This window comes from Bos indicus x Bos taurus, chromosome 15 (assembly GCF_003369695.1).
Source record: "Bos indicus x Bos taurus breed Angus x Brahman F1 hybrid chromosome 15, Bos_hybrid_MaternalHap_v2.0, whole genome shotgun sequence".
NCBI classification, from domain to species: Eukaryota; Metazoa; Chordata; class Mammalia; order Artiodactyla; family Bovidae; genus Bos; species Bos indicus x Bos taurus.
The window spans coordinates 29586025-29603466 of record NC_040090.1 but is presented as its reverse complement, the minus strand read 5'-3'; the positions used below and the strand labels follow the sequence as shown (position 1 = coordinate 29603466).

Below are 17442 nucleotides of genomic sequence, written 5' to 3'. Positions count from 1 at the left end.
TGACATTAGTGATTCTGATAATGACGTTGTTGCTGGTGATGTGAAGGGTCAAGTGACAGGATGATGGCAGTGATTGTGAGATTGTGCAGGTGCTTGGTGACCTTCCCAGAGACAACAACAATAGTAAGGCCAATCTTGGTTGTTCATTGGTGGTGAAATTGGTGATATGAACAGGGGTGATATTTAAGATGATGAAAATAATGACGGTGGTGGTTGCAGGAACTTTGGTTATTATGATGTTAATAATGGTGATGACAAAGTTCAGCCGTTGGAATTTCATCCACTTTTCAAAAACCACTTGCTAAGTATCTACGGGGCCAAGAACAAATGGGACGCTGCTGGCAGTGACAGACCCCTCGTCCTCTCCTCCCCCAGAGCTCCCTTCCCTCGCCCACAGCACTTCTGAGCAGAATGTTGGGCATCTAATTGACTGCCCACGGCCGTGTGTCTTCCCAGGGTGAGGATTCCTCTTCTGAGCAGAGCCCTGCAGACTCCCCAGAGAAGAAAGACAACCTAGCTCAGATTGCCCCAGACCTGACTGTGATCCAGTTTATCAAAGGTAAGTGAGCTGAGGCCAGAGGTGGGGCCAGAGGGGCAGGTGAGACTGTACAGAACCGAGCCCCCTGTCTGCCTTTCTTGATTCATCTTCCATATCTACAGGCCCCTCATAAGCACCATACATTTCTTGTAAGACTTTGCTCATAGGATCCCTTTTGCCTAGAACATCATTTTTTATCACTATCTATTAAAAGCTTCCTTGTACCTCTAAGTCAAGCCATTCTCTCCATCCCTCAGCCTGGCTCTCCCTGCTGTCAGCTCTCTGAACTCTCAGGGCTCCTGTATCAGCTCAGATCTGTGCTGTCCAACCCTTCTACCAAACAGTGAGCTCCTGAGGGTCTGGCTTGTGATGGCTCATCTGTGACCCTTTTTCTCCTCCCACTACAGAGCCTGCAAACAGGAGGCTCTCAGTAATTTTTTTTTTTATTATTAAAGTCTTTGGCTGTAGCATGGGTGAAAGGAACTCTGGGCTGAAGTCCAGAAATCTAGACTTTCATCTTGGGTCCTTGCTCCTCCTCTCTGGGCCTCAGTTTCTCCATCTGTACAGTGAGGGGTGAAATCCATGTCACTCTGACCCTGAGACTTTGAGCTAAATTGATCAGTAACCAGGGTCCATGCTGTGGCCACGTCATCCTATCTAAAGAGTCTGATCCTGCAAACCCAGAGCCTGCTGTGCATCAGGATCTTGTAGGGCACAGGATGGCAACTCAGAAGAAGGGGTGGTTTAGAGGCCCACCCCTGGCACTGCCCAGTGTACGATCTTTTAGAAGTTACTTTCATCCCCTAACCAGAGTTTCCTCATCTAAAAGACTGGGTCAGTAATCCTTGCTCTGCCTCTCTCAAGGACTGTTAGGAGACTCAAATGGGATGATAAATGGAAGGTCCTTTACATACTATTAAAAAGCTATGCTTATATAAGGTACAATTATTTTTTCAATTATCATTTCTGCTCTGCTGTTATTATTCTGACCATATCTCAGGACAGTAAATTGAGTGGCCTGTGGTTTAGGAGGGTGATAACCACAGGGTTTGCTTAAACCACCCCCCATCCCCAAGGACTTTTGCATTAAGAAGTTAATTAGGGGAGAGTTTCTTGGGGAACGTTTCCTAGGATTTGATGTTGGGGTACTAGTAATCTAGCCCCTGGTGTCCTCAGATTTGATATTAGGATATCAGCCACCTATCCCCTGGTGCCCTAGGATTTGATGTTAGGGTACCAGTAGCCTGGTTGTCCTCTATTCCTAGGGAAAGAAAGGCCTGGAACCTGTGAGGCTGGACCTAGAAGCAGGGGCTTAGACTGCCTAACCTGAGGTCACCCTCAGCTGCTGGAAGGCCCCAGTGCCCTGCTCCATGGAAGAGCCTATTAATCATTGCTTTGGCGTCAGCCCTGAAGAAAGCTGAGGCCAGTCGCAGAAATTGGATCCTAGAGTGGGTGTCCTGGGCCAGATTATCTCTGATGGTTTCAAGCTCCTACATGATCCTAGGAGAGACCAAGACAGGGTTGGCACAGGCTGGCTTCTCGGCTTCCTGCTGAGCTCCAGGGAGGCCAGTCTGATCCTAAGGTTTGGCCTTGACAACCTGGGACTGGGAGAGGGAGAGGCAGAGAGAGTCCCTGAGCTGGGAGAGGCGCTGTTTGGTGGGGAGACTAAGTCCCTGTCTGATAGAGGATACCTAGTCCCTGAATGGGACTTCAGGGGAGAACTTGCCTTGGCTAATGGAGGAGACCTGCTTCTGTGCTGGAGGAGGTTCTCCTGTCTGATAAGGGAGACACAGTCTCTAAGTGGTGAGAAGCCCTGGCTTGTCCAAGGGGAGGAGACATTGTGATGAGCCAAGGGAAGCACCTGTCTAGCTAAAGTCTCTGAGCTAGAGACAGCCCTGGAATTCCCCTTCAGGTATCCCTTATCTAAGCTATAGGCATAACCCTGCCCTCCAGAAATTTTCCATCTGTCCTAGGGACAATTGAAGATGATGAAGGGAGATAGAGAATAGAAAGGAACTGCACTGCATTGATCAGCCCAGGAGAATGGGATGGAAGCAATCCATGAGATGGAGCCCTCCCTCTGAAGTCAGGCATCCAGAGGCCTAGGAATGTAGGCTGGGGTGGGAGTTGGGGCACAGAGGGGAAATGACCCTGACACCAGGAGTCAGGAAACCCCCAGCAACTCCTGGCCTGATTCAGACCTTCCTAGATGAACTTGGGCCAGTCCCTGCCCCACTCCTGGCCCTACCTGTACCATGAGGTTACGTGTATGTCTTGGACCAAGCCCAGGCTACTCCTGGCCAGGGCAGTTCAAGGAGGGAGGAAATGGAGCAGCTGGCTGGGGTGAACGCCCGGTGTCACATCTTCCCCACTCCAAGTGCCGGCTGGATGTGCTGCGTGTGTGGCCAGGGACTCGGACAGGAGGAGGCCTGGGACACGAAGGAGGGGGAATTCCACAGCCCCAGCTCTCCCAGCTACACCCTGCCTAGACTCTTTGTTTTTATGCTCTGGCGCCCAAGGAGAAGTGTTCTTGGCCAGGCCAGGGTGCTAGGGAATCAGCTGGCTTGGCTCTCCCCATGCTCTGAAGACAAACAGAAACTTCCCATGACAGGGACACTGGCCCTGCTGCTGCAGGAACAGAAGGGACCCCCCACCCCAGATTCAGCCCAGAGGAGCCCATGTCCATCTCTCCCCTCAGCCCAGCCTGGCAAGTAGTTTGCGTCTCTGATGCCTCTTTTCTTTTTTCTTTTTCAATAAATAGTGTTTATTATTTTAGATATAATCCTGTAGAATGACCTATTGGTATGAATCAGGATTTTTTTTCCTTTTTTTTTTTTTTGGCCACTATGCTGCATGCAGGATCTTAGTTCCCTGACCAGGGATCGAATACATGCCCCCTGCAATGGAAATGTGGTGTCTTAACCACTGAACCTCCAGGGAAGTCCCTGATACCCTGATGCCTCTTCTTAGAAAGGCCTTTTCTCCTGTCTCCTTCACGCCTTGTGTCTCTAACTTCATCTTGCCTTCTGAGGGCAGAAACATGTCTTTCTCTTCTGTTGTCAGTGGAGAGAGGTCACACAAAGCCTTCTTGGGCATCACCTTGGGTGGCCCAGCTGATGAAGGCCCTGAAGCCCAGACCTTGGGACTGACTCAATGTGTCGACTTGCAGTGAGGATATCTGTACATAGGCATTGGTTTAGGAGGTGACAGGAGAGGGGAGAGCCATCCCTTCTGTTCTTGGCTCTGGGCTTTTGCCCTGACTTCTCCCCTGGAGGACTCCCCCACTCCAAATCCTCCCCTTCTTCAGGCCCTACCTCTGCCTCCAGTAAGCTGCCAAGCACCAGGCCTGCTCAGTTTTCACCTTCTCTGAAGATTTTAGTTTCCACCCTAACATTTTGCTGTTTGATCACCTTGAGTCTGTATGTGCACTCACTTTCTCATTCATTCTATAAATATTTATTGAGTGCCTACTATAGCCTGGGCTCTGGAGATTCAGCAATTGACATAATAGATAAAAATCCCTGCTCTGATGATGCTTACATTCTGACTGGGTGACAATAAAATGGTTAAATGAGTGAAGTGTTTACTATGTAAGGTAAAGTGCTGTGGAGAAACATAAACTAGGAATGGGGAAATCAAGGCAGTGGGTGCTGTCCCATGTTGGAGACACAGAAGGGAAGACAGAGGCCTGGGTTACCTTGGAAAGAGCTATTGCAGGACAGGCTAGAAAGGACTGAGTGGGGGGAATGAGATGGACAGTGGAACAGAGGAAATGAGATGGATAATAGAAGAGAAGAAATGAGATGGGACTAGCTGAATGAGAATCAAACAGGATAATTTAGAAGCAGACTACATGGAATTGCATCTTGAGTGGAAATGAATTGGAAAGAAATGTAGTTGATTAAAACGCAGTCTAACTCAATGGAATGAAATGCAACCAAACTTCAAAGATGAAACAGAAGTAAATGGAATGTCATGGGATGAAACTCAATGCAATAGAATTAAATGGGACGAGACAGGATGGAAGACACGGAACAAGCTGAACAGGGCAGGATGGGACGGAAACGTGTGGCATGGCCAGCCCACCCTGACCGTCCCCCCGCTCACCCCGACAGTCTTCCCCAGGGTGCTGCTGAGGACGCTGCGCCACCCCATCTTTCTGCTGGTGGTCCTGTCCCAGGTGTGCATGTCATCCATGGCGGCGGGCATGGCCACCTTCCTGCCCAAGTTCCTGGAGCGCCAGTTCTCCGTCACAGCGTCCTACGCCAACCTGCTCATAGGCTGCCTCACCATCCCGCTGGCCATCGTGGGCATCGTGGTCGGGGGCATCCTGGTCAAGCGCCTCCGCCTGGGCCCTGTGCACTGTGGCACCCTCTGCCTGCTGAGTGCACTGTGCTGCCTGGTCCTCAGCACCCCCCTCTTCTTCATGGGCTGCTCTTCCCATCAGATTGCAGGCATCAGCCACCAGCCTGGGTGAGTATGTTTGAGAGCCGGTGAGCATAAGCTGGAGGAGGGTGCCAGGGGCATAGGAGGGGGGTGGCCCAGAAAAGGCCAGATCAGTGGAGTAGCCCCCACCTCACATCTCCCCACCTCTCCCCGCTTGGCTCGCTGTGAGCAGTGGGACTTCTCCCTCGAAGGCTCAGTGAAGGTGTCAGTCACCACCAGGTAGGGGTGGAACTTGTGGGCAGGACAGCTCAGGTCTGGGAAGGGCTGGAGGCTGAGGCAGGGCATGGCACATGTAAGAAGGCCCTTCTCAGGAACGCTGCCCAGGGGACATATGCCCTGGGAGGGAGTTGGACTGGAGACCTTGGAGATTCTTGGTCCTTAGAGACTGGGAGCTAAAATTCTGTTGTCCTGTGACCCTAAAGTACCAGTCTTTTTCCCCAGATGTGAGGGGCAGCACCTCTACCCTCCAGGAGGAAAGCCTCTGATACCTCTCCCTTCCCCTTCTGCCCCCTAAACCCCGTGGACACAGACTCTCTCCCCTTGGGAACCATCTTGGAGAGGATGTTGGAAGTTCCATTGATGCCTCTTCTCCAGAATGATTGCATTTTTCCTGGGAAGCCACAACAGGCTCAGGCTGGCACAACACCCAGCTAACATCCCCCAACGTGCTCTGTTCACTCCTCCCCTTGGCGTCTCCTCCCTCCATCCCCGTGCCAACTCTCCACACCTGGGGCTCCTTCTGTGTGGCTGTGGGCGAGGCTCAGTGCAGATATGCTCAGCTCTTGCCCACCCTGTCCCAGGTCCCAGCTCGTCGACCTCTCCCCTCTTTCCTCATCCCTTCTCTTCTCCAAGGTCTGAAGAGCCTCCTTCCGGGCATGGAAGAGGGGCTTCAACCAGGCCCTCATGAAGCCTCTGGTCAGAGGAGGGAGCCAGGCCCTTTTAATCATTTTTAGATTAAAAAGTAAATGAATATTTTACCACAGTTTTTATTTTTAAAGCAAATGGGGAAAAGTCAGCCTACCTCACAGGCCCCATTTGTCTCTTCTTCTGAAGTCTCTCACCTTGACCCGACATTTCATCTGACCCAGATTCTCCTCTATATTCTTGCAATTTACTCACTGAGCTTTGGGTTCTAATTCATTGAAGAAGCCTTTAGGGACCAACTGAACAAATTGAGAATTTCTCATACTCCATCATGGGCTTCCCTTGTGGCTCAGCTGGTAAAGAATCAGCCTGCAATGTGGGAGCCCCGGGTTAGGAACATCCCCAGGAGAAGGGAAAGTCTATCCACTCCAGTATTCTGGCCTGGAGAATTCCATGGATTGTATAGTCCATGGGATCACAAAGAGTTGGACACGACTGAGCGACTTTCACTTTCACTCTCATATTCCATCATAACTAATGGTATCCGCAGCTGCCAAGAACTGAGGATCTTCCATGCGCTCAGACGCTCCCATATTCCATCTCACTGAACCCTTGTGGGATCTCCGGGAGAAGTCCTACCATTATCCCCATTTCACAGATGATGATAGCCAGGAATCCCCTCCCTTCTGATCTCCTGTCCCCGTGTGCCTGGCCCTGGCCAGAGTAGAGCAAGGGATCTCCTGAGACTTGGGAACAGACCCTCAAAGGGAGTCAGATGGAACCAAGACATGCCCTGGGCAGTGAACAGGGGAGTGAGAGTGAGAGGGAGGTCGTGAGACTGCAGGATGGCAATAGGGAGAGGGAATCCGCAGAGGTGGCAGAGACACTGAGGCCAGAGAGAGGCAGGAACAGGTGGGAGACCTCACAGCTACTCAGGTACCCTGACCGGACCCCACACCTATAGTTCTAATTTTATCAGAAAAGGAAGCAATCCAGCTCATTGAGATAAAGGTACTTTTCATCTGAGACTAAATTCTGGGAAGAATTTATCTTATGTCCCCTAAAAAGAGGGTCACTGAGGAACAGAGATGGTCACAGAAGCAGCTCAACGACTTGTAAGATCTTGGGGCTGAAAGGGGTCTCGGAGCCTCTGGCCCACACCATGCCTTCCATTTCTCCTGTTGGAGGCCTCTTGCAGCTTCCTTGGTGAGGGGCTTACCACTGCATGTCACAGAACAACTCTGACGGTAGAAACCTCTGTGCAGAGCTGAAATCTGACCGTGGCTCTCAGGGGAGGTTGCAGGAGCGAAGTAGCCTGGCCTGAGGGAGGGAGAACCAGACCAACCATGCCGGCCTTCTCTCCCACCAGCGCCCAGCCTGGCCTGGAGCTATTTCCAGGCTGCATGGAGTCCTGTTCCTGTCCCTCAGACGACTTTAACCCTGTCTGTGACTCCAGCTCCCGTGTGGAATACATCACGCCCTGCCATGCAGGCTGCAGAAGCCGGGTAGTCCAGGAGGCTCCAGACAAAAGCCAGGTGGGTCAGGCCTCCGGCTGCCCCCCGCCTCTCATAGGTTCTGCTCTCTCTGTCTCTGTGTGCCTGTCACACCCTCCACCTCTGAATATCCTCATTCTCTGGCTCTTCTGTTTATCAGCTGTCTTCTCCTTCTGTTGGCAGATACAGAATATTATTCTTTCAATAAGTCTTCATTGCCAGTCTTGTGCCAGGGCCCCGAGTGCAGAGGTGAATCAGATCTGGTCCCAGCTGTCCAGGCAGGGGAGGTGTGAAGGAAGTAACTCAGGAATTCCAGGGGTCGTGACAGACAGAAGCGGTCCCCACAAGGACAATCAATGATGGAAGGAGATGTAGCCCACCTGGGAGGGTCCCAGAAGGCTTCATGGGATGTGGCATTTGTGCTGGATCTTCAAGGGTGAGCAGGCAAACTAGGGAAGGCTTTCCCGGCAGGGAGGGCCCAGCACACGGCATGTAGGCACGCATACACACATATGCACATACAGTTAGAGCAGAAGCCTAGGATTTCATGGAGGGAAAGCAAGGCTCAGACAAGGAAGAGCCTCGAATAGGGAAGGGCCATGAGTAGAGACTTTATCTGGAGAGCAGTGGGGAGACTTGGATGGGTTTTGAGCAGGGGAGGTCAGACCTGTGTTTGATCACATTTGAGGCCATAGTGTGGAGGAAGGTGAGTAGAATGCAGACCAGGAGGCAGGGAGGTGAGGGGGAGGCTGGAGCAATGAGCCCATTCCATTAGTCAATCACTCAGTCAACAAACCTTTGTGGAGCCCCACCTTTGCGCCAGGTCCTGTGCTGGGGGCTAAGGACAGACCCAGAGCCAAGGGGCCCTGCTCTCAAGGAGCTCCCAGGGGTGGGGTGTTGGGGAGAGGAGGGGAGGAGTGGGCAGCATAACCAACGGCAGTGCATTCTATGGGAACCTGAGAAAGATCACCAGGACCAGTGGCTCCTCCCCTGCTCTCTCCTCATTGCGCCCGAAGGACAAATGGGGACAATACTCACCTTCCTCAGGTCCCCAGGCTGGAATATAGTGTGTGTGCGTGGTGGGACGGGTAGTGTCAGGCTGGTTGTTATGACAGTACCTCCCTTTCTCCAGAGTCCCACCCACATCATGCAGAACCCCTGCTGGGCAGCAGCCTCTAAGCCCAAGACCCCAGTGGGGAGGGACCTGGGCCTCACAGGCTGGCATGGAGGGAAGCACCTGGTTGATGGTACTTCAGAAGCCAGCCAGGCGCCTCCCGAGCTATGTATAGTTTGCATTTGGAATAGTCACAATCAAAGCCTTTTCAAGAGTCCTAGCACTCACTGTCCTGACCTTGTTTGATCTCCCTGAGACCCTTTCTAGAGGTCCCCAGGCCCTGGCGGCTGGGGCAGGATCCTGGAGGTGACTGTGAACTCCTGCAGATATGGGGCTGTGAGCACTGAGGCCAGGCTATCTGGTTCAGACCCCTGCTCTGCTTCCAGCTGGCTCTGTTACCTTCAGCAAATGGTTTAATCTGTGCCTCAGTTTCCTGCTCTGCGAAGTGGGGGTGAGAGTATTGAGTGCCTGCTATACACCAGGCACTGTACAGAATTCTTCATCTAGATATATTTATTAAGTGAAGAGCCACATGACATGATCCATGAGAAGCACTCAGCCTGAGAAATTTTACGGATGCGGTGATACACATTTCTGTCATGCCCATTATACAGATGGGAAATGGAGGCCCAGGAAAGGACAAGGCATTGCCCAAAGTTTTAATGCCAGAGCTAGTACTAGAACCAAGGGCTGTGGCCTCCGAGCCCAGCTCCCTCTCCAGAGCACCCTCAGAGGTGGTGTTAGGCATGGCATTTGGGGGAGGGTGCAGCTGAGTCCTGGTTGACACTCAGAAACTGTCACATGGGCCTGGAATTGTTTCTCTTTTTAAAATTGATTGATTGATTGATTTTTGGTTGTGCTGGGTCTTCGGTGCTGCACACGGGCTTTCTCTAGTCGCAGCGTGCAGCTTTCTCATTACAGTGGCCTCTCTTGTTGCAGAGCACAGGCTCTAGAGTGCGTGGGCTTCTGTAGCTGTGGCACCAGACACACCGTGGCATGTGGAATCCTCCTGGACCAGGGGTCACTCTGGACTGCCAGGGCAGTCCTGGAATTGTCCCTTGATGAGCCTGCCTCCTCAGGCCGACTTGAACTCCTCGGCCCAGGGATGAGTCAGTCAGTGTCCGTCACAGCTGCACTCAGTAACCATTTATGAATGAGTAAAGGACCAGAGGAAAAACGGAGATGTGGATGGCTGGCAGCATCTAGGGCTCAGGGGCTGGGGCCCTAGGGGATGAGACTCAGAAGCAGCTGGAGAGACTGAAGCCATTCATAAGAAGAACTTCCTGCCATGGAGCTAGATGATTATGAATAAAGGGCTGGGAAAACCCCAAGAGAAAGGCTTGTAGCTTTTTCATCCCTCCCAGCAGCGTTCTGCCTCTCAGAACAGGATTGTTCACGTCCGGTAACCTGGCCTTGGTATATTTCTCCACTTACCTGTCCCTCTATTGTATCTCCAACCCAGTGAGTTGCTCAGTGTAGTGAAGGTCCAAATGGTGTGTGCTCAGGGGGGCCCATATATGGCCAGCATAGCCTTGTCGTGCAATGGATGGAACACCCAGTCACCCAAGCTGGAATCCTAGGTCTCCAATCTCTCCTCTCTCTGTTTCTGTGTGTGTGTGTGTGTCTCACCTTGCCCTAATTCCACCTCCTAAATACAGGGTTGGCCAAAAGGTTCGTTCAGGTTTTCCCATATGATGTATGTTTGGAAAACACCCGAATGAACATTCTGGCCAAAGCAGTATCTCTCGAATCAGAACCCATTTCTCTATCCCACTCTCCCTCCCTCCTGCCTCTTCACCTGCCTCCTGGGTCAGGTCCACCCTCGAATCAGCAGAGCAGCTTGTGTGCTATCAGGCCTTGTCTCTCCCATGCTTAAAGTCTCCCTGTGGCTCTGGGCATCCACGTCACGGCTTCCCAGCCCTTTCCACACTAGGAAGAGTCTACAGCTGCCACAGCTGGAGGTGAAAGGCCCAGAGGGTTCTCTCTGACCGGAGCTCGCCAGGTCATCCCGAGGGCCGCTGGCATCCCTGCTCACCTGTCTCTTGGCCGAGGCCGAGGGCCTCTGGGACACACTGGTTGGGAAACTGATCTACAGGGCAGAGGAGCAATGCCAGGTCTTCTTGGCTCAGCTTTGCCCCCTTCAGGCGCCTGAGGTGGTATAGACCAATTCTGAAAGACCTGGGGCTTTTCCAGGCCACCTGGGGGTGGGAATGAAGGATGGAATCAAATGCTCCCCACACCAGCCTGAAGACACTTCCTTGCACTTTAGAAAGCAGTCTGCTTTTCCTCATTCTTCAGCCTTTGGTGGGGTCCCAGTTTTCCAGGAGTCTCCTATTTGGCTTTTCACCTGGCTGGAGGGAGGGCCGGGGCTCGTCCTCTGGCCCTGCAGCCCCCAAACCCCGGAAAGCTGTGTTCCATCGCACAGGGTTCTGCAAACACCCTGCCAACCAAAACCTGTGTCAGGACTCTGCTCGCCTCCCTGGGTTCGCCTCACTTAGTTCTGAACCTGAGGAATTTTTCCTTTTTTCCAGCCTATGGATACTTTCGGAACATTGCTTTCAATGTTTTATCAAGTGTTTTAAATCACTCAGCAGGATGGCTGACAGGGCACCTGGCCCACCCTCTTCTGGAGACAGCAGTCGGTTCCCTTTTGTGTCCAAGGCTCTTCACAGTGTGGCCCCAGCACACAGCGTCCCCGCACCCTGGGGGCCTCCCCTCTGCCCTCACATACATGCAAGGAAAGATGTTCTGGCTTCTTTCATGCTGCTGTAATTTTACATTTGGCACTCCTTCTACTCAAGTTTTCCTCTTGGCAAACTCCTATTCATTCCTCAAGACCCAAACCCAACACCTCTCTTTGGTGAAGCCTTCCTTGGTCCTCCCTTACCTGCTGATCCAAGACTCCCCCTGTGATGTCTGCCTCTCTCTCCATCCTGGACTTGAATCTCTCCTTGAGGATCCACTCTAGCATCCAGTGCCTGGGAAGACCTCAGGAAGGCAGAAAGGGGGACATGAACTGGAAAATCTCAGTTCCTTTCCCCCAAATACTCTTTGCTGCTTTAGTATTTGTACAGACCATCAGGAATTTCAAACATTCTGACATTGCCAGGTGAAAAAAATGAGTGAGCGTATGTGGTGTGTGAGTGTGTATAAGTGCATGAGCATGTGTGTGGGGTGTGAGTGTCAGTATGTGTGAAGGTATGTGTGTGTACAGGTAGTGAGTGTGTGATTAAATGTATGTGTGTGAGAGTGTGAGCACATACACGTGCATGTGTGTGTCTGTGTGCTGTGTTGGGGGTGACTCTCTTCTGGTTCTTTCTCCCTTTTCTCTTCTCCATGCCGCCCTCTCCCCATAGCTTCAGCCCACCTGTGTGCAGACAGCCTGTGTCCAGATACTGTCTGGCGCTCAAGCAATCCTGACTCAGCCAGTGGGTCAGAAGTCCCAGCATCCAGCCAGCTCTGCCCCAGTTTGCTGTCGTTGGTGTCCGTGGCTCTCTCACACGCCTCCCGGAGCCTCGTGCCCTTGGCCAGCTGCTTGTCCTTAGAGGTTCCTGAAGGCTCTTCTCCCCTCCTCCCCACCCTAGGTCTTCTACACCAACTGCAGCTGCGTGGCGGGGGGCGGCCCCGTGCCAGCCGGCTCCTGCGACTCGGCCTGCGGCCACCTGGTGCTTCCCTTCATGATCCTGGTCAGCCTGGGTGCTGCGCTGGCGAGTGTCACCCACACACCCTCCTTCATGCTCATCCTAAGGTGAAAGCAGGGGAGTGCCTGAACTGGGGGACACCAAGAGGTCCTTAACCACAGGCGGGACAGAGAATCCGGAGGGAGGGGTTTGAGGAAGCCGGTGTCCTGGGCCCCTGCAGCAGATCAGGCTGTCATACCATCATCCTCATGGCAACTGCTGAGATGAAGTTTTCTCCCCATCTTATAGATAGGAGAACTGAAGCTCAGAGAAAGTCAGGAGCAAGTGTTGAGGGGATTAAGTGCCCACTGGGGACCCAGCCTGTGCTGTGCATTCCCTCTTGGTCCAAGATCTTCCTAGCCATTGTCCTGAGGATACCTGCTGGGACCGACAAATTGTCGCTTGAGGCCAGAGTCAGCACCTCCTGAGGTGGGGGCTGGAATAAGAGGACCTCAGAGCAGGATATTTCCAAATTTTCATTATGCTGGGATTATGTTATTCCCTATGTCTTTTCTAGAAAATTAGAAGAGGCATGCCTTACAATATTAGAAGGCATGTAGATCCATAAATCAGACTGGCTGCAAGAGCGAAAATAGAAGAATCAGATGCCCCAGCAGGCAGCCTAAGAGGAGTTAATGCAGTCAGTCTGCTGCACAAATTCTGACTCCTAACACCCATCAGCTGTGGGATCTTGGCCAAGTCATTCAACTTGTCTAAATATCTGTCAGTCTCTTTATCTGTAAAATGGGCATAATGCTATAGCTACAACATGGCGGTGACATGGGGAGGGGGGCACACTAGAGAATAACTGAGCCATAGCGAGCACTCTGGGATTACTAAGAAGAGGAGCCAGTGGTCACCAGGGCCACCCAGGCTGAGGTATCTTAGTGATCAGGGAAGTTAAACCATGTGTCTGACTGCCCAGCTCCAAGTTTTGCCAAGTGTAGAAGGAAGGGGAGAATTTGGTGGGAGCAGGGGCTGGGAAGAGAGGGGTGCTGTGACGCACAGGTAGGTCAGCATAGGGCCCTGATGGTCAGTGGGTATAGTAGGACCAGGCTCTGTAGGTTGAAGGGAGTGTGGAGCCTGTGCCCTACCCACCAAGGACCTCAGACTGGGGGCAGGCTGATGTTGGGTGGTGGGAGAGAGGGGGATGGTGAGAAGCCCTTGAAGGCTGGAGCCCTCTCAATCCTCATGTGATTCTTTCCCTGCTTGTTAGGGGAGTGAAGAAAGAAGACAAGACTCTGGCTGTGGGGATCCAGTTCATGCTCATGAGAGTTTTGGGTAAAGAACGTGCTGGGGACCACTGGTCCAGATACCGGCTATGTGCCAGGCCTGGGGGGCACAGGGATGAGTGGGAACCAGTCCCTGACCTTAGGCTTCACCGGTCCACGGGGCTCCAAATCTGACCTAGGTACCCTGGATGTGGGTGCGCAAGCAGCTAAAGAGCCCATCAGGGAAATGGCATCCAATACGAGGGTGAGGGGTGGGCTTGAAGGCTGAGGACTTAATGGGCCAAGAGGCTCCCAGTGGCTCAGAGCCCCAGTGGTTCAGTGCCAGGGACGGGGCGGGATGAGGGGTACAGGGATGCCAAGGTTCCACTGTCCCCTGAGCACCTCCTCCTTCAGCCTGGATGCCCAGCCCCGTGATCCACGGCAGTGCCATCGACACCACCTGTGTGTACTGGGCCCATAGCTGCGGGCGTCAGGCCGTCTGCCGCTACTATGACCATGACCTCCTTCGAAACCGGTAAGACCTGGTAGTCAATTGCCAGGGGGCTATAGGGAAACTGCTAAAAATATTCTTGGGGTCCCATCAGGGAGGGGAGGTCTGCTGACACCCACCTGCAAAGTGACACGGGCTCTCTCCAGTGCTAATCCCCAGGCCTGCCAGCTAGATATTGTCTCCCCTTTGGATGGATGAAGATAATGAGATTTAAGTAAGTGGCCCAAAGTCATACAGCTGATAACTAGCAAAGGTGGGCTGAGTGAGGGGAGACTAAGGGAAGTCAAGCAGTGGTGAGAAAGACAGGAAGTTGGCATGGAGTAGGAAGATGGCTCTATCTAGGACACTGGAGGCCTAGGATCCAGGCCCAGCTCTGTCTCCCTCATTGTGAGACCTACCTTTTTTGGGACTCAGTCTTCCCATCTGTATAATGGGGAGCCCAAAGGAACCTGAAGGCAGAGAGGCTACTGGCCCTGAGTACAATGGACAGTTAAGGAGAGGGACTTACTAGCAGATCTGGAAGCAGGGAGCTGTTTACTTCCAGCTCTGAGGAGTGCATGGTTCCAGGAGGGCTTCCTAGAGGAGGAAAACTCAAAGAAGAGGGGTGAATTAGAGAAGCAGGAATCCTCTTGTGGCAGGCGAGGTGATCCAGAGTTGCAACTAACAGGCTCCTTGAGCCCTTAGAAAGACCTAGAGCGAGGCAGGGCCAGCCTAGGCCACGAGGCAGTCAGGGCAGGACAGAGGAGATGCCCAGGCTTCTCCCCCAACCCAGGGCTCCCTTTCCAGATCCTTTCCCACCTTCCAAGGAAGGACTCCCATGAGGATCAACTTCAGGAGTTCCCCTGCCTCCCCAGCCAAAGCCATGGTGACAGGGTCCACTGCCCTGAGGCTGGAGGCCTCTCCCTGACAAGGCCTCAATGTCTCCACTGCATAATGGGTGATGATTGCTGACCCGACTCTGCTCCCAGCCCCAGCATATCCAGGCTTTGAATGGGGAGGTCCTGAGTTCAAGGGTTCCTCACTCTTTCCCAGGTTCATCGGCCTCCAGTTCTTCTTCAAGACAGGCTCCCTGGCCTGCTTTGCCTTGATTTTGGCCATCTTAAGGCAGCAGGACAAAGAAGAGAGGACCAAGGCGACCATACCCAACCCTGGCCTGCAGCAGCAGCTGTTAGCATCAGAGGCAAAGAAGGAGCCTGAGGAATCCAGAGTGTGAGCTGTCCCAGGGCCCCAGCCTAGCCAAGAGCAGCAGCCACGGCGAGTACCTCCTCAGGGCCCTTTGCCTGGAACTGGGTATTGGGAACCCTGTTTTCCAATTGTGAGTCTTCCGCTAACTTGTGTGGCTTTGAGCAAGCCATTGACCCTCTCTGGGCCTGTGTTTGTTCATCTGAGCCAAAGAGTTCTTTGGGGGTTTGTTGTGTTGACCCCTCCTGGAGCATGAGGGTCTTCCGCCTTTCTCCCTCAGCCACACAGGCTGACCTGAAAACAGACTTTCTTGGGTGGAAGGACCGCATATCTTCCCCCCAGGGCCCTAGGATGGAGAAGTGGACAATTGTAGGCCAGGCTCCCCCACACACTGGGGTCCTGGCCCCTCTCTGCTGCTCACCTGGAGCCTCAGCCTCCATCTGAGCCTTAGCCTTCATCTCGGTCAGATGGAAATGAACTTGTCAGCTTTCAGGCGTCTTCCAGCTTGGACCATCTATGTGGCCTGGACATCCAACTCAGGAGTCTCCTCCCCAGCCCCACTCAGCCTGAACGTGGGGCCAGTACAGCCTCTATTGAGATGTGTCTATTTGGCGCCCCCTGGAGGCAGAGTCATGAGCATTGGCGAGACACTCAGGACATCCAGGCTATGCAGGGCCTTCAGAAACCTGGTGAAGGCCGCAGGGGCCTTGGCTGAGCATGGAGCCTCCTCTCTGGACTCAGGAAATCCCAGCGCTTACCCTCAAGGTGTCAGAGTCCGGCTGAGGCCTATTCTCTGCCTGGTAGTGAGGGGGATCCAGGCCCCACTCTCGGGCATTTTCTAATTTCGAAGACCAAACCCACTCATCATAGACTCTCTGGTATCCATGTATTGCCAAGATTTCATATGTTTGACGTGGGCCCACCACTGTGACTTCTGTGACGAGAATCTTAATTTCACCATTTCCTCCCCAGTGCCTGATTCAGTGTGTCAGCTGGGATTGTGTAGACAATGTCTCCTTCTGTGACACCCACATATTGGGGTAACATCTGGTTCTCGGTGATGCCTGGGTTGGCGTAAGAACCTGTTCTTTGTGATGCCCAGCCCTGTGATCTGGGAACAGTAATGCCTGATTCTGTGTAATAAGTGGGTCTGTGGGCTGCTTGGGTCTGAACAAACGCCCTTGTCTGTGTCAGGCCTTGTCTGGTTTTCTGGCCAGGTCTTATCTGGCTTGATTATCTTCCTGGGAAAGGGAGAGAATTTCCCAACCTGCTCCCAGCCCGTTCTGTCACCACCCATACCCAACCTTGGGAGACAGGAGACAGGGAGTCATCAGCAGGAGCTTCCCCAGCCCAGGTGCAGCCCTGTGCTGAGGGCCAAGGGAGAAGCTGGGGGTTTAGCCAGAAGCTCTTGCCTTCTGTGCAGCTCTCAGTGGCAGGGCTTTGGGGCTATTCTATATGAAAGAAGAGGGAGATACAAACTTTCTAATTCCCATTTTTATTCTACCTTTGACAGCTTTAAATGTTTAACAAATATCTGAGCCTGTATTTTTTCAATGCCAGAAATTTAAAAGTCTCATCCAACAAGATGAGGCTGTTTCTATGTTCATATTCCGCCTCCTTCCCTCTTGTTTCCCACGTTTTGCAGAAATAATCTGGAATCATAAATATAGCTTATCAATAAATTTGTTCTTGCATAGTGTCTCTTCTATTACAGAAATCTTTCTCACAAACTGCATTACAGCTTGCAACCACATTATTTCCAGTTATTTAGATTTAAGTTTTACTGGATTCATTGCTTACCATTATTTCTTGTATATTACATCTTCCCCTCCCGGTATAGTCTGGTCTCATTTTCTTTGGCTGGGCTACTTCCTCTAGTAACATTTTCAGAAGTGGAATAAGGTCACAAGGCTTTCCAAGTCCTTACCTGCCCAAACAGTCATTCACGTTTTACAGAAGAGGAAATGGTTCACAAAGGATAAGCAACTTGACCAAGATTACACAAAGTAAATGCTGGAGCCAGGATTAGACTTCAATTTTGTGAGAACTGGAGCTTATACAATTTGGGAAATTCTCTTTGAGCAGAAGAATACAAAATTAGGAAGAAGGTGAATATTTACTTAGAATTTAAAAAGAAGTCAAAACAATGTATCTCACAATTCAGAAAAATAGCCTAAGATTTTTTACTGTCTGCTGTGCATACTTCCAAATTTTCCAAAATTTCCCCCCTAATGATTGGAAATATTTTCAACAGACTAGCTTCTGGTTCTGTAGATTTCAAACCTGTTTCTCCCCTATTGTCCATATACTTCCAGGGCAAGGCAGCAGAAAACACATTCATGTCACCAGATGACCTCTGAATATGACACTTTGATGTCACAATGCCAAATGAGTTGGACTGTG

The 17442-nt window shown here is 52.0% G+C and overlaps 1 protein-coding gene across 9 annotated transcripts in view; it reads left to right on the top strand.

The window, feature by feature from the left end:
* SLCO2B1 (solute carrier organic anion transporter family member 2B1) overlaps window positions 1-16738 on the top strand; it is a 52422-nt gene extending 35684 nt beyond the window's left edge. For 5 of the 9 annotated variants that reach the window (XM_027562890.1, XM_027562893.1, XM_027562889.1 and 2 more), the window contains 7 exons: window positions 457-559; window positions 4654-5011; window positions 7218-7383; window positions 12040-12203; window positions 13352-13416; window positions 13761-13881; window positions 14890-16723. In XM_027562890.1, the coding sequence (XP_027418691.1) occupies window positions 457-559; window positions 4654-5011; window positions 7218-7383; window positions 12040-12203; window positions 13352-13416; window positions 13761-13881; window positions 14890-15070 (1158 nt within the window). In that variant the 3' untranslated portion in view covers window positions 15071-16723. Of the gene's footprint in view, window positions 1-456; window positions 560-4653; window positions 5012-7217; window positions 7384-12039; window positions 12204-13351; window positions 13417-13760; window positions 13882-14889 lie in introns of all 9 variants that reach the window. The other 4 variants (XM_027562887.1, XM_027562892.1, XM_027562886.1 and 1 more) reach the window with 3 other exon arrangements.
* Window positions 16739-17442: the final 704 nt, after the last annotated feature.